Source organism: Ischnura elegans, chromosome 13 (genome assembly GCF_921293095.1).
Source record: "Ischnura elegans chromosome 13, ioIscEleg1.1, whole genome shotgun sequence".
NCBI lineage: Eukaryota > Metazoa > Arthropoda > Insecta > Odonata > Coenagrionidae > Ischnura > Ischnura elegans.
Window position 1 is genome coordinate 9,541,289 of NC_060258.1, and position 27,319 is coordinate 9,568,607.

A 27,319-nucleotide genomic window follows, 5' to 3' on the forward strand; every position below is an offset into this window, starting at 1 on the left:
TACGCGTATTTGTTCATTTGTACTGTATCGTAAGTGCTTGAATCCTACCACAAACTCACCATTTGCATCTACACTAATATTTGCATAGATTATCCTTGTATGTATGCCGGACATACCAAGTTTATGCCTATGGTATCTTATTGGTTGTATTATGCCGGAACAAAACAATCGATGAGGTTGTCACAGAGTTTTCAATACGACATTTGTGAAATACAACGGCAATCATACGACTTATAGAACACATTTAAACATAATTAATATCATACGAATTAACGACAATTCTACCTTTTATACGTCCGAGGTGGGAATGCGCTGGCTCACCACAAAAATACGACTCACATTACGCAAGTTCATAAATCGGCAAGACCTCTAAACCAACATCTTTTCCATCAACAGCAAATATCTTCTTAACTTTATAACCGTCCCGGACAAAAGTAGAACAAAGTATTAAAAATATCTACTCTCATACATCATCTACACTCAGTGAAACAGGTGACAGAAAAATGTCTAGTGAACACGGCTTAAAAACAAGATGCGTCTACAAATTTTCAGCCTAAGTATTAACTTTGATAACGGTTTGAAATAAATAGAGTACTATTGAGATATAGCATTAAGCGAGCGTTAACGATAAATATTAAATATAAATAAATATTACTGGCACGAAATGAAACAACATCGGCAACTACAATGAAAACCACTGTTTACACGGCAGCGCAAATATATTACCAGTATGTGTAATTTCCTGGTCCTACAGGAAACAACGAAAAGGGAATTATTTTCTGGTAGGTATCGTCTGCTTCCTACCTAATGATACTGTTTTCACATTTAAATTTTGCGCACTGTAAAGGGAATAAACAAAAACTAAACGCCTCGCGTTACGAGAAAATGTGTGAAAACTTGTGCGAACGCATGTACCGCATACATGGGACACTCAATACTAAAAAACGGGACCAGCGTTTGTAGCGCCACTGTGGGCGGAAGGGAACTATCAGCAGTAGAGCGATTTAGCCCCGCCCCCTTTCGTAGTGCAAGATGCCTACTTTATAGGATACCTCAATTGCCGCGTATTTCGAAAGGGAAAATGAGAACACAAAATAACATGTACTTGTTTTATTGCTCAAAAATCACATATCATGTAGTTACAAGCAGGATATCAGAAATAAACCACAAAACATGAAAGCAAACATCCAAATCATGTCGTAACACATGCAAAGTTAAAATGCGGTACAATGAAATCGAGTTAAATTTTAAGAATAACAGTAGTTCATTATACATCCCATAAAGTACAATACTAAGTTTTATCCTAGCGCATCATGAATTTAAGCGCTAATATGAATAAGACTTCTACACCAAATACAAGTAACAGTTAGTAACATTCTTTAGGAAAGTTACATATTACAATACCACCCATAAAATATCACGTATTAAAGTCAGTTATAATTATGGAAGGCCATAAAAGCATATGGATGTTTAAATACAAGGAGGTTTCAGTGTTGGAAAGTCACATCATAACACTCATTACCATTCATAAAAAATACTTTTGAATTAGGCTTATCATGAAAGCCATCAAAGCGTGGATATTTAAATACAAGAAGATTTCAGTTTTGCAAAGTGGTATTTTGATAACACTTTAAACTTACAAGGTAAGTAGCATTCGAAGGAAGGCTTATAACAATAGCATCACAAAGTGGTTGTGAAAACACAACATGCAGGCTTCAGTGTTATCAGCACCAATACTAACTCCTAACATTATAAATCACCAAGTGAACCAGGGATGGCCAACCTATATGACAAATGTAACTGTTGTAAGCCATTTAATTACAAAAATGTAATTATAAATACTGGCAAAATCCGTCAGTACTCGTCAATTACCACGAGTAAATGGTGAATTATATTGGTTATCGATCATTTTCACCAGTAATAGGTGTATGTTTAAAGATAACTGATTATCTGTACAAGTTTTTTAAAAATTAGTTAATTCTTCTGTATTGATCAGTTTTTAGGTTCAATTTAGTACCACCACTAAAAATAGATTTATTAATGATATTAGATTGGCCACCCATGTTCAAAATTTATAATCCTAAGGAATGTGTCGATGCCTAAAGTTATTGATTCTCGATACCGATACCAAGTATAGGAATCAATGGTATTGAGAATCGACACATCCCTAATCGTAATCCTATGAAACAATTACTTGGGGTAGGACTTGTGAACTACATCTATGACCCACTTGTTTTACATTAGAAATTTAAATTAAATGAAACACAGATATACTCATGATACAAATGATAATAGAAAACCACTATTTTATGAAAAATGAAATATATTGAAAACAAATAACCTTTCAATGAAATTGAAATCAAAGTGGAAGCAGAAGCACGACTTGGAAGCACGTTCGAGCATCATATCGAAACCCATAGCTTCGAATGCTCCCACACTTATTTTCAAGTGGATCTGGATTTAAATTCCTTGGGGTAAGGTTCTTAAATCCAATGCTGTGTAAAGTTTGCCAAAGGGCCTTAATATTACTTCCTAGTCCTACCCCAATTAATTAAAGAGGGAGTCCTACTCTCCTTCTGCCCATGAATGAACACTATTGACTGCAGGAGTTTCTGAGCCTCACCCCAAAATTGCACATGCTGAGATGAAGGAGACACTGCACACCGTAATGGCTTCCCAGCAGGTGGCTTCAGGGAATCACCATTTATGCTATCAAAAAGCCTGTCGAAGAAGTATAGGTGCTCAGCTGTCTCCCCGGCTTCGACTCCCAGATCTCCATTTGCAGCTGGAAAAATAGCATGGAAATTGCCATAAAAATAAGGGACATTGTTGTCTATCAAATAGATATGAGGAGAAAAGGTCTTATTTAGAGGCAGAGTTCAATTGCTACTTCATCATTACAATCCTGAATGCATGTGTGTGATAAAAATTTAATTTTATGGATTTTAAGAACATTTTGTAATTTAGCAGGCTTCCCCACTTTTTAACACAAACTAAAAACAAAACAGACTCAATAATAAACATATGTATTCAAATATCTGAATAATACTCACGCAAGAGAGAAGGTATATATCCCACTGGAGGTGGAAGGGACTTCTTTCATTATAACCTCTCTAGCGGCATCCAATGGGGAATCTAAGAGAAAAGGCAAATGGAAATTTAGCAGGCCTCCCCACTTTTTAAAACAGACTAAAAACCAAACAGACTAAATAATTAACTGATGTATTCAAATCACTGAATAATACTCACGCCAATGCCCGAGTAATATTAAAGGTTTCTTCTTGTGAGAGCTGGGGAGTAGTTTCACTAAATCAAGCCCGATATTAAAAATTGCATTCTTCACTTGATCTTGACGACATTTTTGAAAACTGTCTGCCTTTTCGTCAATTCCATATACTCCCGGCAGCCATGTAACTGCTCCAAATCGGATGGCGAATGTGATAGTCTGAAACGGTATAATGAATAATAAAGATTTCAATGACAATATTTTAGGTTCACGCTTAGTGAAAAGTACGGCCGAATTTCAACGAACCTAACATTGAAACAATACACTGGATCACTTACCTTGTTCACAAATATCTGGCCTCCTGAGATGCTCTCCCTGCTTGAATCCGCCGGCGACCGTTAACAACCGTTAACGCCGGTTCCACCACCCTCCTTCTCGGCCTCCCAAATTTGAACTGCCTGTTTGTATTACTGCGCATGCGCGAAATTTCCTTCCAAATTCCAAGAGAGCTCATGTAGTACCCTTCCATACGTGCCTACTGCCCTGGCGCTAGCGTCGCGGGGGCAACTTCGGGAAGGGGAGTGCGCCCTGTATGATGTACCGTGTAACCGCTCATTCATGCTCCTCGTTCACGCAAACGTCCATGAATTCAGACATGCAAACAGACACGCATTCATACATTAACCCGTACGGGTTAATGCACCGTGTAACCAGGCCTTAAATGATTCTCTGTGCACACAACGGTGGTTATAACTACCGTAAGTTTCAATGTCACTTCAGTAGATGTATCAATCTAATAAAAACTTGAAAGTCCTGCCAAATCACCAGCATAAAAATATGTATAAAGAATATGATATCTCTTAAATCACATCTCAGCTCTTACCATGCATGAAGACATCACCACAATGAATTTTAGTGGCAGGAAAGAAAAAACACAGAATTAAAATACAGATATTTTATATTTTCATTATTCAATCACAATAATAGTTGCCATTCTCTCTTGTTGCCATGAACTACTTTGCTGAAACAAATACTGTCATTCTCTTTTGATCAAAAATTATTTTAAGTGCATTGGCAGAAGCCATACTATCTTCAATAGTTACTCCAACGAATGTCTATTGTCACATCATCCACAGTCGATCGGTACCTTTAATTCAACACGAATTATCACCCCATCTTGTCGTGCAAGGCCACAGATTCTTTTCTGATATCACTCGATGTGAAGTGCAGCTCACACACCTAAATTAATAAATAAGAAAATAGCTACTAAATTACTGTCTTTCATTTTCAATTTAAGGCATTTCTGAACGAGAAATATATCTAATGACTTGGCTGGTAAATATAGAAGGTAACTATACATACCTCAATGATTTTTTATATAAAACTAGATACAAGCATAAGATAATTTGAGATGATGAAAGCCGGACACAGCTAAATTCCGGTTCATTGCACCACTCATGATTGTAAGAGAAAAACGCATATTTTCACTAACGGCGGTTCATCCACACTACTTAATAACATACACAATTTTCTGACGAGACTCGATGAATTCCTCATCATTGCTTTCCATCCAACTCATTAAGTGATCATTCAAAGAAAGTTAACAAAAATACTAGTCACTGTGTGGATATGTTACAAACACTGAATCCGCAATCATCTGACAAGAAAAAGATTTGTAAAAAAATTTCAATATCTCCTACCATCACCTGCTAAATACTTCCTAAAATCGATGCGACAGATTTTTTCTATGCTACATTCATCAATTATATTTATCGCTTCCTCAAGTACAGTCAGGAGAATACATTATATGTGTAATGTATTAATCATGAGTACAGACAGACAGCGATAGATACTAACAAAAAAATATCAGCTGAAAGACGATTTGCGCCTTTTGCATGACGTTTTATGAAACGATGAAACGGCCGTTATTCGCACTGTGTAAACGGGAAATTATGATCATACCATTGTGGTGTAAACGGGAAAGTATAGATGTGACCATGGTCGACACTTTTGTAGTGTATAGGATAGGCTAACTCTATACAAATTGCGCAGGATGCTATGGCCTGGGGTCCGGTGGATCGGCCTCTCAGCTGTTGACGTTGTGTGATGTAAATACGGATGGACCTCCGTTCACCCTCCCTAAAGTTAAGATAAAAACTACGGTAGGGTTGAGTTATTCGAGTGGTTGTATTTCGTATTATAACAGCTATTTATTAAAGGTAATCGTGAGAACTAATAACAAGGCAAGGGATACGAGAGATTATGAACGGAAATATATTTTAGTACTGCGATCGACGACCCAGAAATTCAGACCAAGAAGGCAATACCGTTTAGTTTACTGCTTAACCCATTGGTTGTTTATATAGAAGAGCACCCTATATAATTTATTGGCTTAGAAATAAAGAGCGGCTTTAAAATAAACATCATTTCACCTCCCTGGATAACCTAAAAAATTAACATGTTAAAAAGTAATGCGTTATTTTCTAGCACCTTTCGCCGCGGTATTTCAGGAGAGAAAAAATGTATGAAGTTTAACAACATTTATTTAAAATAAAACAGATAAATACATTTTCCGGTAAACATTTCATATTGAAGAGGTCAAACAACATATCAAACCTCACAATGTCACAAGACATGGCCATCAAAGCATAAATATTACTCCAGAAAGTGGAATAAATAAAAGCTGCCACAGGTTCTTAATTTCAATTTCAGCCGGAAACAACCTCCATATATCGTGCCATTTGAAGTTAACCGATGAACCGTCACCAGCAACAGCTATCAGTTTCACAGGCACATTATCTGATGGAAAAATTTGATAAAAAAACATGATCAGTACAAATGTAAGGACTAATTAGAAAACTTTATGTGATATTACAAAAAAACTAGTCTTAACATTCTATATATTAGACAACAATGTTTAAAAAATATGAAGCCATAAGGAAGATAAATATATTGTCAATCTTATATTTCTAAACACCAAGACCAGTATAATGAAATAATAATGACTTCCGAATTGGAGAAATGTCTCAACAAATAACATTATACTACCGTATAACTCAATACTGATTAAAATCAAATCAAATTTCACAAACGAGAGGAAATTATTGAATTAATCTCGATAATGGTAGCCACACCAGGTTCTTCACAATTGATTATAAGACCAAATTTTCAAAGTTCACTCTAAAGGAAGTTTTAGCTGCAGAGAAAATTATTATGGTGTTCTAAATACCACATATATACATAATTCCACTCAGCACTCATGGATTTTCCAATATACCTACTGTATTGGAGGCGGCTAGACGTCAATTTACTAAGTCTTTTCAATATGAGAACTTATATCGTCATTTCCTCAGTAGTTCTTTCATGTTCCACTAATTCATACAATATTCGTTCATTTCATCTCCAAGAAATACTTCATCTTTAATTATTTCCACAGATTTTCATGCTTCACTGATCACAATAAGGAGTTTTACCTGCAAGAGAATGAATGGATTATTTAAAAAATACCACGCATAGATATGATATCACTCAGTACCCTTGGATTTTCAACATACCTAGAGTATAGTAAGGCAGATAAATATCAATTACGGTACCCTTATCGATACGAGAACAAGTATTGACATTTCATCAGATGATCTTTCATGTTCCACTGATTCATAAAATATTTGTTGGTCTCATTTCCAAGATCTTATCTACTTATGTTCACAGGTTTTCATAATTCACTGATCACAACAAGAAGTTTTACCAGGAAGGGAAAGATGAATTAGTTCAAAATACCACTTATATATCCCATATCACTTAGTAGCAATTGATTTTCCAATGTACCTTCAGTATTAGAAGGCGGCCAGATGTCAAATTAGCATGTCTTTCGGAAATAAAGATATATATTGTCATTTCATCAGCAGTCTTTTCATGTTCCACTGATTCATACAATATTTCCTGATTTAATTTCTTAGAAGTACAACTCATCTACTTATGTTCACAGAATTTCATGGTTCACTGATCACAATAAGAAGTTTTAAGAAGAGGAGAGGGCCTGAAACACTGTGGGAGTAGCACCAGGGGACAACTTTAGGCGATCTAACTCGTAACTTTTCACTTCACCGTTCTTATTCATGTAAGTTACTCGGTGTAGGATATCCCGCTCAGCAAAATGCTTGACGCAAACTATTGCACTTGAAGAAAGATTCCAATCCTTCCGAGGGATATTCTTCAGCCACTTCTGTCTACTGCGTTCATCTTTGGTGAACTGGAACACTGTCACATACCCCTTGTTCTTGGTGGATAAGTAGTTGCTTCTGCAATATGCACACAACAACGCTTGGGTCCCTTAAATGAAAACAATGGAAAGTTGCATTAATAAAGATAGTTTCGCTGATCACAGAAAAAAAGGAGTGCATTATAATAAGTTTGGAAAATATGAATAACATCAGTACCTGGAGACACATATTAACAGAGTTAACGAGTAGCCATTCGTCGTTCAATAATATACGACGTTATTATAAACACAACTACACATAGTTATTCATAAGGCACACCAAATATAGCAATCAGTGATAACCCGAGAATAATATAAATATTGTAAAAACAACGCAGCATTTATATACCCGACAAATACTCCTCGTTTCATTTGTGTGCTCTCAAGGTTACTTCGTGGCCGGCCGCCAAGAGACGCTATGCTTTTGATGAAATACTGCTGAATATCCACTCACAATTCACTGAGAATATCATTAAGCTATTTTACTTACCGTAAGGCAAAACAGTACAAAAAATTAATTCTTGTTCCCCCTTTTAAACCAGTATTGTTGCACTCTCAATTCCCCTCCATTAATGGCCGGCCGGCATGTGATCGCACCACTTTTGAAGTAATAAACGTGATTTCCTTACTTCAGCTCCCAAAAATTATCTTCAAACTATTGTACGTACCTTAAGCCAATATAATATCTACAAAAGAAGTCCAGTTCTGCCTTTTTAACAAGAGATTTAATGCTTCTATGGTTACACGGATACTCTTCACGCATAAGTCGCCATGCTCTCAAACAAACACGATAGGACCCCGGCACAGCGTTGCGAAAATTCCATGTTCCAGCCTGTTTAAAGTTGGCCATGTTTTAACACTAATTAGGTCACCTGTAAGCGAAGAGTAGCTTTTCGTTGAGTTTTTCGAGAGGCTGGCAGAAAACTATTCCAAGAAGAATAAATTCACTATTAATTCAAAATAATATCACTTATGTCGTATTATAATGTCGTATCCCAGGGACAAATATAATTTTCCTCGAGCGAGAATGTCAAAAGCATTTAAGTCTGTGGTAAGAATGTATTGAGAAATAATTAAAACTATTAATTATTGAAGCAATTATACACAAACAATATTAAAATCAACCTCCAAATACACTCGCGCGTAGATTTTTTTCGAGAAACCAACACTAATTCGTCCACCGATCGATGCTTACATGAAATCTCTTTGTAAATCACTTTTAATAACGATATAAATTACCAATTTACTAGGATATCCCTGAATAATAGTGGAGTTCAAAATGAAATAAAAGGATAGAAACCCACCTAGGAATTTCTGTCGGCTGGAACTCGTTTCTTGGATTGGCCATCGAAGAATCTTACATGGAATGGCAAGTATCATTAAATATCTACCAGATGCATAGGAATATGTCTATTTAATGGAAGTATTTCTGCTGCTTACTATTAATTCAAAATAATATCACTTATGTCGTATTATAACGTCGTATCCCAGGGACAAATATAATTTTCCTCGAGCGAGAATGCCAAAAGCATTTAAGTCTGTGGTAAGAATGTATTGAGAAATAATTAAAACTATTAATTATTGAAGCAATTATACACAAACAATATTAAAATCAACCTCCAAATACACTCGCGCGAAGATTTTTTTCGAGAAACCAACACTAATTCGTCCACCGATCGATGCTTACATGAAATCTCTTTGTAAATCACTTTTAATAACGATATAAATTACCAATTTACTAGGATATCCCTGAATAATAGTGGAGTTCAAAATGAAATAAAAGGATAGAAACCCACCTAGGAATTTCTGTCGGCTGGAACTCGTTTCTTGGAGTGGCCATCGAAGAATCTTACATGGAATGGCAAGTATCATTAAATATCTACCAGATGCATAGGAAGGATGTCTATTTAATGGAAGTATTTCTGCTGCTTTATCGTACCGTAAAAAATACCGTAATTTTAAATACTGATAGTAATTTCTAAAAAAAATATTTGAAGAAATGATACATACTTGAAAATTAAAAAAAATTTTGATGAAAAAGAAGCCGTCGATAGTTTCTGCAGAATTTATTATCATTAAACGCATTTAATAAATCAAAAATGATAGATGACTGTTAACTGTCTCAGTTTCACGATGGTTCTACGTATCCACGTCCTTTAGAAAATAGAACACCCTTCGTAACGTACTCGGGTACCGTAGGTATATTTTTCACTTAAAGCGCAATAAAAACGATTCTCACATTTCATTTGTCGTTTAAGTCTAAAAAGTCGCCGCCAGGGGGCCAAAGAGTTTCAGTACTCATTTGTTTTTAGTGTCGCCGGGGGTGGCGTGAGGGGACATAAAAACGGGCATTTCAAACCTCATTTGTTTTCAGTTTACAATGTTGACAAAAGGGCGCTGTCCCCTAACGACGTATTGCTCGGTTTTTATAGGGTTGGGTTGGGTTGGGTTGGGTTGGGTTGGGTTGGGTTGGGTTGGGTTGGGTTGGGTTGGGTTGGGTTGGGTTGGGTTGGGTTGGGTTGGGTTGGGTTGGGTTGGGTTGGGTTGGGTTGGGTTGGGTTGGGTTGGGTTGGGTTGGGTTGGGTTGGGTTGGGTTGGGTTGGGTTGGGTTGGGTTGGGTTGGGTTGGGTTGGGTTGGGTTGGGTTGGGTTGGGTTGGGTTGGGTTGGGTTGGGTTGGGTTGGGTTGGGTTGGGTTGGGTTGGGTTGGGTTGGGTTGGGTTGGGTTGGGTTGGGTTGGGTTGGGTTGGGTTGGGTTGGGTTGGGTTGGGTTGGGTTGGGTTGGGTTGGGTTGGGTTGGGTTGGGTTGGGTTGGGTTGGGTTGGGTTGGGTTGGGTTGGGTTGGGTTGGGTTGGGTTGGGTTGGGTTGGGTTGGGTTGGGTTGGGTTGGGTTGGGTTGGGTTGGGTTGGGTTGGGTTGGGTTGGGTTGGGTTGGGTTGGGTTGGGTTGGGTTGGGTTGGGTGGGGTTGGGTTGGGTTGGGTTGGGTTGGGTTAGATGGCAGCACCTGTACGAATAAGTTCAGATTTTGCCCGTCGAGTGGCAGTATATGCGTGCATTAACTGCGCAGTTCTCTATGTGTTCCGTGCTTCTCTTGTGCACCCACTCGCTGTGGTTGGGTTATGTGGCAGCACCTGTACGAATAAGTTCAGATTTTGCCCGTCGGGTGGCAGTAAATGCGTGCATTAACTCCGCAGTTCTCTATGTGTTCCGTGTATTTTCTGCGCACCAACTCGCTTTGGTCCGGCATATGAACGGCATCTATATGATACTGACGATCTATTTCATTTTATGTTTGTAATATATCCACAGAGTGAGTACGATTTTTTATACTTTTCTTTGGATGACTCTCCTTTTGAAGAAATTCATTGTCGTGACAACTCCTCGGACTGAACCATTCCAACATTTGTTATCTAGTACTTTTCCTATAATTTCCTTCTGTGAACTTGTATTTTATAAATGCTGAGAGTTTCGGTTACCCGTAAATGGCAGAGTTAACAATCTATAGACAGCACACGTTCATGGAATCCATGGTGGAAAAGAGATGGATGTATCCATGACCCTTATGGAATTATTGGAGTCCTGAGGAATCCTCAGGATTCGCTAACAGTCGTATACCTATTCACAAGGATTCACTGAGATCACTGAGAATCTTTAGGACTCATAAGGATTCACTCGCCGATTCATGTGTTTTCATATGGGGATGGATAAAAGGAATGGAAATTTCCAAATTTCCATCTTCACTTCAATGGAAATGTAACCATGGATTCCATTTTAATTCCATCTACATTCCATGAAGCAAGTTACCAAAGTCAAACAATATATTCTCATAAGCATTTTAATGATGGGCGATTTCTTTGTAAATTTTACGTTCTTAAAAAAATACCGACAAATTTCATTTTAAAATTAGTTCTGTCCTGAATTCCACCTCTCGAAAAAAGTTGTCAACCCGATGACTGGAGAAGTACTGTTTTCCGTTGGGGTTTTGGTCATTTCCGTCCGAATCTTCATGATTTGGTGAGCGTGTGTCGATGGTGTTAGGTGATTCGAAGTTCCACAGTAATTAAATCTGCATCTGCTGCATCTTGGGAGGAGTTTCCAACCAGGGAAGCATTAAGCAACTGGAGAATTAGTTTCCGACCTTGCTGAAATTAGTTCTGAGGTGGGCCACAGCCTGTAATTGTGGAATATTTAGAACCTGGTTGCACCATGTAAGTACAACATTCGTTAATATGCTTTAGATTAAAATTAGTTGCTGCTTGATGATTCGCTTTCCACCAGTGATGATATAGATCGGCTACAAGTCGGCGAATTCCTCGTCGGTTTGCGGTTAATTTCTATATTATAATTCCGGATTTCATTACAGTGGGTGACACTAGCATTCTATTCGAAGAATTACTGACCGATTTCATCCACTATGCAATCCGCCTGTTTGATATTCACACGCATTGAATAAACGATATATTAATGCATGCTAGTCTGTATTAGCCGCTCTGAAAGCATTTGCTATTGACTTAATACTGCTTTTTAATTCATCGCCAGAGATTTCTTATTATTCACGGAATAATTTCTTAATTTCAGGCAATCCATATAGATAGACCACTAATAAGGTTGTACATGAAATATTCTCCAATATATTGATGACTCTTGCCATAAAGTGAAGGGTATCTGATTTTTTATTTGTCGGTTATCGCCTGTCTGATATTCACACCTATTGAATAGACGATATATTGATGCATGCGAGTCTGTATCAGCCGCTCTGAAAGTTTATTCGGGATTGCCACCGGATAAGGTTCTCCATCTCTGCCGACGTTTCGATGGCCGAGTCGTCCATCGAAACGTCGGCTGAGATGGAGAACCTTATCCGGTGGCAATCCCGAATAAACTTCAACAACATCATACGCCGGGAAAACCTCAGATCTTTCTTCGCTCTGAAAGGATTTGATAATAACTTATAATTCTGCTTGTTAATTCATCGCCCGAGATTTATTATATTCACGGAATAATTTCTTCATTTCAGGTAATCCATATACCGCTAATAAGGTTTTACAGGAAATATTCTTCAATATATTGATGACTCTTGCCATAAAGTGAAAGGGTATCTGATTTTTTAACTTTCAGTTATCGATAGATTGAGGGTTTGACTACGCTCGTTACATCAGTATTATCTCATATCGCTTTCCAGTCATGCCTAAAACCAATTACAAGCCTTGTGATGAAGTGTGCCCGAGGCACAAACGCAGACTACGGTTTAAGAAAGTGTTACCTGAATCTGTTTCCATGCAATACGCTGATGTAAGTGCTGTCAGTGAAAATGTTCCAGATGTGCATGTTCCGGAGACATCTAAAGAATGCAATATGCCACAGTGTGGTCACGCGGAATACATCGAGACGACTGACGTATTGATGGATAGAACTGAGCCTGTTACAGATTCGGAAGATTCAGATGGAGAAGCAGGTTTCGATTTCGAAAATTTCAAGGCTCAGTTAGCCGTTTGGGCAGGAAGTGATAGCATTACTCAAAGTAAAGTGAATGATCTTCTTAAAATTTTAAAATCGCACCCTGATTTATCCGAGTTACCTTCGGATTGCAGGTCCCTGTTAAACACACTTCGTAAAACTGTAATAGGAACCGTTGCCAGTGGGCAGTATCAGCAGTATCTAGGTATACAGCGATCGTTGGTAATAGCATGTGCCGGTTCAGATGTGCTGTTGATATCAGACTGTGATTGGGGGCTACAGTTCAATATTGACGGTTTGCCCATTGCTAAAAGTAGTGGCAGCCAAGTGTGGCCTATTCTTGTGGGAATTGTCGTATTTCCCTTGGATTGATCCATTTGTAGCTGGTCTCTACCATGGTTCTGTGAAACCCAACTCGTGTGACGAATATCTTAGTGAATTTGTCAGTGAATTGCAGGATCTGCTACAGAATGGTTTATTGATTGATAGCCATAAAGTTTCAATCCACATCCATTCCTTCATTTGTGATGCTCCGGCTCGCTCTTTTATCACCCAAACTAATGTCAGGGTGTCATGAGAAAAATGTTGTTGTCATTCATAAATGGTTGCAGCCTTGTGAAAATGAAAAGGTGTGAAAGAGATATTGTCAACACTAGACTCGTGAAAATGTCTGCATTCATTCCGTGTGAGTTTGCGAGGAAGTCTAGATCAACTGATGACCTGCTAAGGTGGAAGGCCACTGAGTTTCGCCTTTTTCTGCTCTACCTAGGACCGTTAGTGTTGAAGAATGCTTGTAATAATTCCTTGTATGTTCATTTCCTGTGCTTGCATTTTGCAGTAAGGATATTAGTGAGTGAGAAAATGATTACAGATGGCCTTGATTATGCGAATGAATTGCTACATTACTTTGTTACCACCTTTGGGCAACTATATGGACCAGAGAAATTGTCATATAATGTTCATTGTCTAACACACATAGCCTCTGATGCAAGGAAGTTTGGCACATTGGACAAATTTTGTGCTTTTAGATATGAAAACAAATTGAAATCAATCAAGAATCATTTAAAAAAATTTGATAAACCGCTGCAACAGATACACAGGAGAATATCAGATAGGAATTATGTGGCAAAGAATGTCAGGAAATGTAGGCACCCCAGTGAAAATTTTGTATACAATTTATATACAGGATGTATACAATGTACACATTTTGTATACAATTGTATACAGCTGTATAGAATGTATAAAATGTGTAAATTGTACACAATGTATACAATTTTATACAGAATGTGTACAATGTGCACATTTAGTATACAATTGTATACAGCTGTATAGAATGCATAAAATGTGTAAATTGTATACTATGTATACAATTTTATACAGAATGTGTACAATGTGCAAATTTTGTATGAATTTGTATAAAGCTGTATAAAATGTTTACTTTGTATAAATTTTATACATTTTATGAAAATTTATACAGTTGTGTAGGCTGTATAAAATTTGTACATTTTATACAATGTAAAGGTATGCGTACATCAATGTGTAAATATCTGGGTTTGGGAGTTAAAGCACCACAACTATGCTCATTTTCTATTCTTTACATCGTAACGCATTTTTACTTTAAAAAATGGTGTTAAAATTGTTGCTAATTATTTTTAAACTTAAGAAATTATTATAAACACCAAAGAGTTCCAATAAACCATTCCTTTATTGTTGGTTAACCGAATTAAATTAAAGAAATTGTAATATTTTGAAAATGTTTCTAAAATTGTTGCTAACTTGGTTTAAACATTAGTAATCGTTATAAACATAATAGAATAAGAGTATCACTCATTCCACGTTTCTCAACCGTATAAAATGTGGGAATTCTTAATTTTTGTAAAAGTTGCTAAATTTGTTTACATTTAAGTAATTGTTATAATCAACAAAAAGGCTCAGCCAACTCTTCTCAACCATACAACATGCGGAAATTGTCACATTTTTAAAAGTTGCTAGCTTTATTTAAACTTTACATTTTCTTATGAACAATGTAGATTAATAAGTTATTAATTTGCTGTTTTGTAACCCGTAAGGTATGTAGAAATCGTTAATGCTGGTAAATGTTATTAGCATTGTTGCTAACTTTGTTTAAACTTAGTTAATTGTTATAAACAATAGTAAACTTCAAAATAGCATTCATTTGTTGTTCTGAAACTATAGAAGGGGTGAAAATGTAAAAAAATAATTTCTCGCATAAAATCTCGCAAGTGAGCACGCTTCTTATTCCCGCCGATTATATTCAAATAATCGATTATGCAAAATAATCGGATGTCCATAATCGATTCAATAATCGCAATAATCGAAAGCAAATAATCGATTATTACGTACAATCGATTTCTTTGCCCATCTTTTGTTACCGTTATTTTGTGATGGCGAATTTAGCTGTCATGAACATGCTTAGCTGTGATGAAAAATATTGATTAGTAGCAAATATACGTTGAAGTATGCTATGGAAGAAGAAAATAATCCGTGCTTCGTAGTGAATACTGACAAAAAGGGATTGAAAGAATACTGTTTCATGCACAATTGAATCAACGCCTGAATAAGTTTTTGAATTCCCGGAAACAGTGGCTTTTAGCGTCACGAAGAGATTTAAGAAGTTGCCATTGTCAGCATCAACCCATCTCTGCTGTGCTGCATGTTAATGTAAGTAAATGGAACATTTTTTTTCCATTCGATACTTATGTATGATTAATGAACCGCCAATTACTATCCATTAATTATTTAAGATTACTCATTATTTTATTCTCAGGGTAATTACAATTTAGCATGGTCTTTACTTTCGCTGGAATAGTGAAAAGAATCCATTCAGACGGTTAAAGTTGAAATATCAGGGTTCTCGCAGTAGAATCCACTTTGTTAACAGTTCTTTATGACATTAGTCTCAACCTCAATTAACTCATTTATGAATGATTTATCTTGAAAATGAGTAACTATTTGGAATATGTCGAGGAATAATAGCAATTAATAAGCTGTTCTAAACATAGCCATCAGTTGAACTCTCTCCGATCGTTATAATTTAGGCATTGATTTGTGCTTTAGTACATTTTAACAGACAATCCACTTGGCTTATTGTGTAGTTTTATGGGGAAACACAAGTGCTGCTGCTAGAGCATTCTCTATGCAAAAAAGAGCCTTGAAAGTTATGGCAAATGTGTCCATCAGGTCTCCTGGAAAGCCATTATTTCTAAAATATAATATAATGACACTACCAAGTATGTACATTTTTTACTGTGCATTATTTGTAAAAAAGAACCCTACCTTATTTTTACCAAACTCCTCGGTTCATGCCTATCTGACCCGTGGGAGTGAAAATATACATATTTTACAACAATTATGTGCCAAAAGAGGTCCACATCACTCTGCCTCGCTTATTTTTAACAAATTGCCTACGAGTATAAAACATATTTCAAATATTAATGTTTTTAAGACAGAATTTAAAAAATTTTTACAGCCTAAGGGTTATTATAATGTAAACGAATTCTTGTCTGATATTGTATGACAACATGTATGTTTTGATGTTCTATGTCACATGTTCTATGTCTGTTCTATGTCTCCCTGACAATGTTCTATGTCACATGTTTGACCCATGGAACAATAAAGATATTATTATTATTACATATTGCACTCAAGGGCATAAGTAACACGTTTCTAAGTTGTTTCTGTACAATAAGATTGCAATCCTTAAAATTTTTGTTATGTAATCAATTACTCGTGTTTGTTGATAGAAAAATTAGTGGTATATTAAAATCTATGGTTATCACCTGTTTGATAAGCATGTAGGCAGGATTTATGATGATTAAGTACCAAGTCTGCTAAGGAAGTATAATGTAAGCAAATCAATTGGTATTAGTGTATTTATAACAATTTTATATTTACAGGCTGCAGTAAATTAAAACAACATAATAGCCAGTGCCTCATGTGGATGGGAGGAATGGCACCTGGGTTTTCTCACTTGGAGAGGAAAGTAGGTGCTTTATTGGCTTGTGACCCAAAGCAAAAGGGTGCTGCTGTGGAGGAGATGAAATTCAGCCAATTGCCATTGACATCAGATGAGGATTTCATCAAACTCTGCCGTAGGATAAGTGAAGATCCCTCATTTGAGCCAAAGGTGGTAAGTGAATAATGATAATTTGTGTGCTGCCATCCTGATTCAAATAATGTATGATTTTTTAAATGAAAGAACAATTAAGTTTTTGTAAGAAAGTTTCATAAGAGTTTCATTTGTAAGAAAGTTTCAGAAGTATATCTTGAGCTCGCCAGACATTCGTAGGTGCTTGGAATTCCAACTGCTATAAAAATACTCAAGTACAACATAATTTTGAAGTGGGTATGGATTAATGTCCAATGAAATATTAAAAAATTATGGTATGATTGGATTTTTGTTATTTCATATGCACTTGTGCACGCATACTACATGTGCATACTAACCATGACAACTGTGTTAATTTCATTGGTGAATTTTTCTTCTGGCTGAAAACATGATTTTTATTATTCTTGTATTAGCTGTTAACTCTTCATTGATTTGGTCTTTTTTATCTCTAGATGCAATGTTTGGTAGCAGTTGAATGAGCACTTCTACAAAATATGTTGCGTCGTCTTAGAATGACAATGTAGCAGAGCTGTAAGCCCTTACAGGCAAACTTCAGAAGAATTCGGTTAAGAAATCATTTTATAGCACTCCAGTGTGTCCTGTTATTTTTTGTGAGTGCATCCAACAAGATATTCTAAGATTATTATAATAATTGATCATTGAAATGAACTTTTAACTTATTACATTAAGTGATATTAACAATGTTTTTTATAATTTTATAGGTGTATGCAGAAGGGTCGACCGTGATGCATCAGATGTGGAGCTGAAAGGGTGTCTGAGTAATTGGCTCAACCAGGCTAAAGTCGGGAAAATAAGATAGTAAGTAGTTGCTTCTCATTTCTCTGCCACACTAATTCGATCATCCCAGACATTTTCTTCATATTTTCCATTCCCTCTTACAATAGGTATACACTATAATGTTCCATGATATATCATTTCACATGGAGTAATTACTATTTTCTCTTCAGGGATTGGCAGGATAAACAGACTGAGGATCAGGCTGATGAAGACAATAATTTTGCTTAATAAGTTCATCAGTAACGATCTATAAGTATGTAACCATGTAAGTTCCATGCGCAACCTTGTACTCCCATAACTAAACAAGAATTCAAAAGAATGAAGTTTTAATTTTACATTCTCACAGCCAATCAGCATACTTGTGAATGTTTTGATGAAATTCGAGCAATATGTTTTTACCTTTTGAAGATTTCTGTATTTTAGTTATTACCATGTGTGGCCTAGGGGGTCATAAATTTTTTAAAGTGTTTCTGTCTTTGATGTTTCCTATTCAGTTTGTAAGTATTTCACTCACTTCATTAATAATGATTAACTATCGATGACTAGATATCTACTTTCGGTATGTCCACCGCTGCCTCAGCATGTACATAATTAATGAGAAAAATAAATTCTTCAGCATTTATTTGTTGCCCATTTTATTAAATAAATTTAGCTCCCAAATTCTGTGCATGTGAAATGACTAACAATTGATAGAGTGGAAAATTTTAAATTTTGTTGTTCTAAATTAATCATTATTTAGGAGAGCATTTTAAAAGCAGAAATTTTAAGTCAGTTTTTCCTCAGCAAGTGTCACTACAGAAATGGTAGGTGTGGAACTAGTTTTCCTAGTATGTAGCAATGTGACACTACACATTTTCAGCAGGTGTGATGTGACAAGTTTGATGCGACAAGTTTGCTGCAAGTTTGATGCGACAAGTGTGCTGCATGTTTGAAAAAGCATAACAAGGCGGTTTGATTCAAGCTTGCAGGCTTGTCATGACAAGCTTTCTGCAAACTTACAACTATGTCGTGACAAGCTTGCAGCAAGTTTAGCATGCTATCTGGGATCAATGTTAACACACATAAAGAACTCAGAACAATATTTCAATTGCCAGCTCACTGAAGAGTCGATGAACTAATATTGTCCACCAACAAGAAGATAAAGGTATCACCAATTATCAATGGGAACACAAATTAAGAACTCAAAAGAGTAATCTAATTGCCAGCTCACTGAAGAGTCCATCAGCTAACATTGTTCATCACAGGAAGCTAAAGTTCTAAATACAAATGTTTACAATTTTATACAGGATTTCCTGTATAAAACTGTACACAATTGTATACAAAATGTGTACATTGTATACAAATTTGCCTTCATACAATTGTATACAGTGTATACAATTTACACATTTTCATACACTGTATACAATTGTATACATTTCATACAATTGTATACGTTTCATACATTTGTATACATTTCATACAATTGTATACATTTCATACAGTTGTATACATTTCATACAATTGTATACATTTCATACAATTGTATACATTTCATACAATTGTATACATTTCATACAATTGTATACAGTGTATGAAAATGTGTAAATTGTATACACTGTATACAATTGTATGAAGCCAAATTTGTATACAATGTACACATTTTGTATACAATTGTGTACAGGTTTATACAGGAAATCCTGTATGAAATTGTATACAATTGTATACAAAATTTTCACTGGGGCAGCAAAGCTATGATGATGAATGCATCATTGATACAAGCCATCCTCAAGTATTACCCCAGGGATTCAAGTTACCGTGCTACTCAAGCATCAGATTGAATGGTTTCAAAGTAACCACTCAAATCCCAAATAACTGTAATATTGAAAGACAATGGCATTGTTGTAGTGGAATTTATTGGACCAGATGATTCAGGAATAGCATTTTTTGGCAAGAGATTCCAAAATGTTGAAGATTATTATAGTAGCCCTCAGTCTTCATTGGATGTCGGCATTTACAAGGCATCTAATTTATCGGATGTCTTGGTGAAATGTTCTATTGCGGAAATGAAATGCAAAGCAATGATGTTTCCGTATGAAGAAAATGGTGCGGGTGGTGTATCTTTCATTGCGGAAATAATTCATCAGTGAGCCTCGTGATTCGAAGGCAGACTGATCTGACAGAAGCTATAATGGTAAGGCTGATCCCATTCACTTGCACTCATGTGGTTCAGGGATATTCTTAAGAAGCTTTCATTCAATTACAAGACCTTAAATCTCATCCTCTTAATGACTAATATTGAACAATGTCCTGATACTTAGTTGATTAAATAATAGTATGTACATGGTTCCTAATGTAAAACATAATTTTAATACACATGTAATATTCACTGTTGGTTCTGTACATCTGCGATTGATATTAGAATGTATTAATTCTCTCCTGGTCCATCACATATCATTGTATTACACTGTCTAAAACAGCTAACTTCTCCATTTCCAGGGCAAAGTGGGTGATAGTCAAGTTTCTAGATTTGCTTGATGATGAGGAGCCTGCTTTTACATTCTGCGTTATTCCGACGTCATGGCTGGAAACAGATGATGGGGCAGACTATGCCAGATGGCCTCCATCTATAAATTCCCAGAAGGAATTGAAAGCTATCGAAAAAATGATACAGGATGGTACCCCAGCATGTATTGAGTGGCCCATCCACATTGTTATTGAAAAAACTCCAGAAATTGGTGAGTTTGTGTGTGGAATAACTTTAAAGCAACCTATATTTACTGCAACCTACCTTTTAATTTTTGTTGTTATGGCTGGAAAATTTTATACAAACCTTTGTCAAAATCTCTTTAAGTGTTTACATTGCATCCTTTCTTTAGACACATACAAAGAGGCTAAGCCCTATTGGAAAATTCTTATAAGAAAATTTCCTATCAGAAATTGGGCATTTTTCTTATAAGTAAATTTCTTATAAGAATTTTTCTATAAGAAAATTTCTTATCAGAAATTGGACGTTTTTCTTATAAGAATTTTTCTTGTAAGAATTTTTTCTTATAAGAAAATTTCTTATAAAGTAAGGCTTATATAATATTAACAAGTCTGATAAAAAGAAGCCTCCACTTCTTGGAACCATTTATGTCAAATACCATGCTGAAAACGCCAACAAAGAGTAATACATAATTTCCAAAACAAATCTTATAAGAATTTCTTAAATAATTAATTATCAATTGCCAAACATAAGTTATGGAGACCTAAATGCATGCTGGATAAAAACCTGAAAGTTATGCGACCTGCGCAACATTCTTATAGAATTCTATAAGAAATGCAAAGTTCTTATAAGAATTTCTTTAAGACTTATAGAATCCTATAAGAATTTCTGTAAGAATTATAGAATCCTATAAGAATTCTGTAAGACTTATAGAATCCTATAAGAATTCTGTAAGACTTATAGAATCCTATCAGAATTCTGTAAGACTTATAAGAAATTTCCAATAGGGAGGAGTATGAAAAATGCATTGGAAAGCTGGGGCAAGGCCGGAACCTGCTCAAAGGCTATGAGGCAAGGCAACAAGTTCTCCTAAATAAAAAAAGGGTTGTCTACCCCAACAAGAAGGCATTTCCAGCGGAAGAGTTGTGTTCCGATGACGACAGTATATTTTTGTTGCCTGAACTTTCCCCAGTTACCAAGAGGAAGAAAATTGATACAGGCAAGAATACCGTTGCATTCCAGAGATATTCTTTCATGGCTTTGTGCAAACACTATCCTATGTCAATGCTTATTCCCAGTGAGAAATGGGTGGTGGAATCCACGTGGAACCCACGTGGAAATGTAACGTGGATACCACGTGTTTTTGGTCGTGGAATCAACGTGGAACCCACGTGGAAATATGGTGGAAAAATTAAAACAGCAGTAGGTGCTGTCCTAAAACCATTAAAACCTCAACCACTCTATATCTAAACCTTCTATATATGTGTCTACGATTTTTCATGTGCTCTCATGGCTGCCTTTCCACGAATTATATAAAAATAGAATGTGCGATACATTTTCACATAACTAGCGTGGTTTCAGGATGATAAATGACGAAATGTCACCAGAGAGTTAAGTTCCACAAATTAGAAATTCTGTTTAACATTTTATGCTAATCACCACAAATCCACTTGAAATCAACGTGGATTCCACGTGGGTCCAACCACTCAATATCCACCACCACCAAATATCCACCACTCAACGTGGGTTCCACGTGGATTCCACCACCCATTTCTCACTGGGTTATATTGCAACCATTAACCCTGGTGCATGCATGGGTGAACACATGACCACTACTTAACCCCTCAACGCCGTCATGCGTACCCAGTACGCGCCCTTTAAATTTCGTATGCCGCCGTCATGCGTACCCAGTACGCTTCCTGACCTACTGTATATAATATTTTTTCTACGCGAGACATTGCATGTTAAATTAAAACTAATTACTCTATCATTTGAAGAAATGTTTTTCCTCTCCAATAAAATATTCATAACGGCTTTATACCTTCAAGATGTTTTTAAAATGCTTCGATAAAATTCCGTTTTAAACCAGCGCGTTGACGACTGCGGTCCAAAAACTCAACGCCTTCCTTCGACTGTTCTATCATGACAAAATCCGCCTATTCTGCTTGAGAGACGCCAGGAAGGGTCAGCTACTTAAGCTTGAGATATGGTATCTTCTAAGCTGAATGCCTTCTCTCCGTCTTCTCCTTGTCTGTCGTCACCTCGAGCCCCAAGTGTGTTTGGCCCGCCTCGTTAGTCCTTAGCGTTCTAGGCGAAGGGGCCATATGCTTTGCTCTGCATTTATTTTTTTATATTTTTTTCTGGACAGTAATCAACGAAGATAAGATTCCATCTAAACAGTCAGCATATACCAGGGCCCCTTCGAGATATTTTCTCGTCTCTTGAGGGAGCTTCTAAACCACGAGCTTCAGTCCACTAGAGTCATTCATACTGTGTGGTGTTCTTTCAGGCAGTGTGTTGAAATTCTCATCAAGTTTACTTCCTGTGAGTGGTATTTTTTTATAATTGGCGATCCTACAAAATGGGAATAGTATTGAAAGGCAAAATAGAGACTCGGAAGTCTGTTTGTGTGTTAGGTTATAGTAAATTCATTGGTGGGGTGAATTTCAAGGACCTGTTATTGCATTCGTAACTAATGGAAAGAAAACGCCATTACAAGTAGTGTATGAAGTTATTTAGGAGACTATTGAATGCGGAAATCCTAAATTCATATGTTGATCATAGGAAAAACACGTATAAAAATTTGACTTATCATTTCGCGTGCCATTGGTCGAGGTAGTATTTTTGAAATATCCAACGTCATACGAACTGTTTGGACATGGCCTTCACTCATTACACAATTTAGTACCAAGACTCACAGAAATACATTTCCTAAAGACAATTCCTCAGCTGGGAAGAAATCAAAGTCTCAAAGGAGGTGTGCAGTTTGTGCCTCATATGAGAAATGAAGAGACTGCGTGTACTGGTGTGAAAAATGTGCAGTGGGATTATGTTTGGATTGCTTCAAATCATGTCACACAAAGCAGATTTTCTAAGGTAAATCATTTGATTATTCACTTATTGACGTTTGAAACATTAGCACGTGTTTACCTGAATGAAATGATACGGTAATAATGGAACAAAGTCAGATAAGTGGTCGGAGTGGTAAATTTTTAAGCCGGCAAAACGGGTAATCCTATCGAAAATATCCGATCTGTTATGGCATTTTCAACCCCAAATAACTAAATTACATCATGTAATTGCATTTTTTTAATGCAGGGAATGTTAGAGATCTTGCAGCTTATTCGAAACCAAACTAAAATCTTTCGAAATTGAAAATTTATTCATTAGTTCATTAAAGGAGATACATAGAACAATAAATATTTTTTCAAATCGCTCGAAAAATTATAATATAGTAGCGCATTATATTACGCAATTTTACTAAAATTTTCAATGATACTGATCGTATATTATGAAAGATATAAATTATTGAATGATACTCTGCCAAAAAGAAGAAGTCATTTAAATCTCATCCGGCCGCTGAGATGGGATTTAATTAAATGACCGCCGCGCTTGAGGGGTTAATACAACTTTACAACATCTACCCCTCAAAATGGTAACTGCATTTATTACATAATGTAGTCCTTGTACCTGGGAGGTTTTACAATTCTTCGGCTGTTACTCGTTCTATTGCTATAGGAGATACTGGTAGTGCTTAACCATTTATTTTGTTCTTATATTTAACTACATTTGGTGGTTAAAATTATATTGAAAATCTTCATTTTCACTTAGCATGAAGGATTTATGATGCAAGATTTCATTTTGTGGAATAGAAATTTAGTGTATATAATGGAACTGTAATGTAATTGCACCTTTGGTTTCAGTGAGAACAGAGAGTCCTGGAGAGGAGGTACGCAGTGGTGATGGAGAATCAACAAATAGTCACGGCATGTCACAGCCTCCAGTGGGACATGGCATCTCCTCTCAGGGTAATGATATGGAAGTGCTTTAGTTTCAAAATTTATTCTTCAATGTTTGTGCATATTTTTGGCCTTTGGAGTTGATCATTTCATTTTAAGTAATAACTTTTCGCTTTCAATTATTCTTGTAGGTGCACTGACGGATAATAGGGTTGGAGATGATTCTTTGAAATGTAAGTAGTAAGCTTATATTTGAAGATATTTGTCTGATGGCTTGCTGTTTTCAACAAAAATTTTTCTTTGCAGATGTCACTGTATCCATGTTCAATGAATTCAGGGTGTGGCAGGAAGTAGAGAATGCCAACCGGAAAGCCGAAAATGAAACCATATTAAAAAACCAAGAAAAATTATAAATCTTCTATCAAATGGAAATTTAAAGGCAGGGGTTTCTGAAGGCTTCACAGTACCGTTGGAATTGCCGATAAATAGTTTATTGGAACTGGAGACTTTAGATGCATATGTTGGTAGGGACAAAATGTTCCAAGATTTCATGGTAAGCTGTCATTATTATTCAATACTTCATGGTAAATTATAATTGACAGTGCAAGATAAACATTATGATATGTATTGAATAAATTACAATCCTTAGGCATAGTGATTTGAGCATTCATATGTTTTTAAATTTGTAAGTTTTTTTTCCCAATTTAGGTAGCGGATTTCAAGGGAATGAAAACTAAGTTTATTGGAGATTTTGTTAGAAAAAACTTAGTAAAAGTTTTGACTAATGCAGTTGCCTCGCAATTAAACTGGGCAGGAAAAAATGGCAAGGTTTCTTTCAAAAAGTTTTCAAACATAATACGAATTTTGAAAGGTATGTATCATTCAAAATATCAGGAATGATGGCCATGAAAGGATATCACTGGAATGAATATGGCCCTTAATAACCACAATCTTCCTGAAAATTTTGATCTTTTGGGATTCCCTCCAAGTGATATTCTCCATCAATGCTAACATTTCAAGGGTAGTTTTCCATTGTGTAGTCAGGACTTTTAATTAATTGAAACATGAAAAGCTTTGATGATTGAGGAGGGTTATCAATTTCCAACTGCTACACACATCCCATTTCAAACAAATCTTTCTTGTTCAATAATTTGAATTTTCAATCCTGGAAAAGAACTCATAAATATCACATTTCATGAAGCTTGGTTGTGTATTTTCCTTTGCCAAAATATAATGTTAATTTTCTCTGTTTTCAGATGCAGCTCAAGAAGTTAAGGGACACTTCGACGAAGATTTGTTTAAACTGCATATCGCAAACTGGCTTGCTCAAGCACCGAAGAGGAAGTGAGGTTGCACATATATCAGGACTTGCACTTAACTGTGAAAACCTCAAAATCATCTATAAGCTGTGACTTTCGTCTACCATGAAAAAAACCAGAAAAAGGTTTGAATTTTGTCTCAAACTTCATTGTAGGATTGACGGATAAAAAGAAAAAAGTGATATGTCAATCATCTTTCAAGGCCTGTTTGCGGTGTGCCATGACAACTCAGGCAAAAAAATCTGTACTCTAAATAAGCTAAAGCTATACTCTAACTGCACTTAATATCTGGACTGGGAATGCACTTAAGACTGCACTTAATTGAAACAATACAGCACAGTTGCCATAGTACAGTAAAGTACAGTTACCAAAGCACAGTCAGAGTGCAGTGGCCACAGCACAGTCAGAGTGCAGTGGCCATAGCACGGTCAGAGTGCAGTGGCCACAGCACAGTCAGAGTGCAGTCACCACAGTACAGTCTAAGTAATTTCTTTGGGTCTTCTTCCGTTTTATCCATGGCTCTATGAAAAATCACCAACATTCCAGCTGGCTTCATCAGATCCACTGAAGTAGCGATGCAGATTTGCCCAGACTGATATTTATGTCCAACTGAATCCTCTTTGACACTTCAATGAACACAAAGAAGCTGACTGGAAGTTTGACTAAATTTCATCCAAAGCCATGGATAAACTCTGAAGAAGACCCAAAAAACTAGCTGGAAAAGGGAATGATCTAAACCCTGTTTTGATATTGGATACAAATGACATGAAAGCCAATTCAGATATAAAATCATTTAATATAAAATGTAATATCTTACAATGAAATTCAATAATACATGGTGAATTTTACATGGTGTTTCATTTTACATAAATTCATGGTGTTACATTTCGCGGAGGTTTTCCGTAAAGTGGTCGAGTGGGACTTTAACGTATCATCCTCTGTTGGCCTAAGGGCCTGCAGTGTCTCTCACCTGCCTACACCGTCTTTAGCTCACCGGTGCACTGTCGTGCCTGTAGGGAGGTAGTGTCCTTCAATCTGGTACGCTATGGTGAGCAAAAACAAGTCACCAGCAACGGGGTCGGACGGGATTCGATTCGCTTTAACCTTATAGGTCCCCCGTGCCCTGGCAACTTTTACAAAGACTTCGATAAATTAGATGCCTTGTAAATGCCGACATCCAATGAAGACTTTCCTATAATTTTTTTATAGCCTAGATCGAAAGATTATTACTCCTGGAGTACGTATTTCACGCTTTTAGATTTTTAAATGATGGTATCTATCTTTCGCGATTAAATGAAAGGTGAAAATTTTCAAGCGCGAGAAAACGCGACGTGTAAGTATGAATGCCGGGAAATTTCTCCGTACGACGTATTTCTGGTCCCCGGTGCCGCCCTGTGAGGTGACCTTGAGGCGAGGCTTAGCGTTGATACGACGCAGGCTGCTAGCGGGTAGCCTAGTACCCTGCTGGCTGGTAGCGCTTGGCTTAAATAAGGATTATTAATACCTTATCAAGCGAGGAAAACTTTCCGACCTTAGCCAGTTTTAATAGGTGATTATTAAGACATGTTTCCCTGAGCTCTGTGCCTCATGCATGCATTGGTAACCTCAGACGATGTATAACTCCTATCCTCTCGTGTAGAAACTAGGTCCCTGTGACGTCACATGGAGTGGAATCGCATGGGCGCCAATCTGGCCTTTTTCAAATGAGAA

The 27,319-nt window shown here is 36.5% G+C and overlaps 1 protein-coding gene and 4 long non-coding RNA genes across 5 annotated transcripts; 3 read left to right on the forward strand and 2 right to left on the reverse strand.

The window, feature by feature from the left end:
* Nucleotides 1–1,095: 1,095 nt before the first annotated feature.
* On the reverse strand, nucleotides 1,096–3,814 carry LOC124170160. The gene is made up of 4 exons (XR_006867334.1): nucleotides 3,565–3,814; nucleotides 3,250–3,445; nucleotides 3,054–3,135; nucleotides 1,096–2,785 (listed from the first exon to the last, which is right to left on the reverse strand). It is a non-coding gene; the product is annotated as an uncharacterized LOC124170160 (long non-coding RNA).
* Nucleotides 3,815–9,140: 5,326 nt separating this feature from the next.
* Nucleotides 9,141–9,699, reverse strand: LOC124170213. The gene is made up of 2 exons (XR_006867372.1): nucleotides 9,495–9,699; nucleotides 9,141–9,332 (listed from the first exon to the last, which is right to left on the reverse strand). It is a non-coding gene; the product is annotated as an uncharacterized LOC124170213 (long non-coding RNA).
* A 982-nt stretch (nucleotides 9,700–10,681) lies between these two features.
* On the forward strand, nucleotides 10,682–25,840 carry LOC124170004. The gene is made up of 7 exons (XM_046548691.1): nucleotides 10,682–11,691; nucleotides 20,343–20,581; nucleotides 24,255–24,359; nucleotides 24,482–24,523; nucleotides 24,597–24,843; nucleotides 24,999–25,161; nucleotides 25,547–25,840. Coding segments are annotated over exons 1-5 (495 nt in total). The 5' UTR covers nucleotides 10,682–11,689; the 3' UTR covers nucleotides 24,704–24,843; nucleotides 24,999–25,161; nucleotides 25,547–25,840.
* Nucleotides 15,590–17,608, forward strand: LOC124170006. The gene is made up of 3 exons (XR_006867289.1): nucleotides 15,590–15,622; nucleotides 16,858–17,090; nucleotides 17,522–17,608. It is a non-coding gene; the product is annotated as an uncharacterized LOC124170006 (long non-coding RNA).
* LOC124170005 lies at nucleotides 17,795–18,489 on the forward strand. Its single transcript, XR_006867288.1, has 2 exons — nucleotides 17,795–17,888; nucleotides 18,038–18,489. It is a non-coding gene; the product is annotated as an uncharacterized LOC124170005 (long non-coding RNA).
* Nucleotides 25,841–27,319: the final 1,479 nt, after the last annotated feature.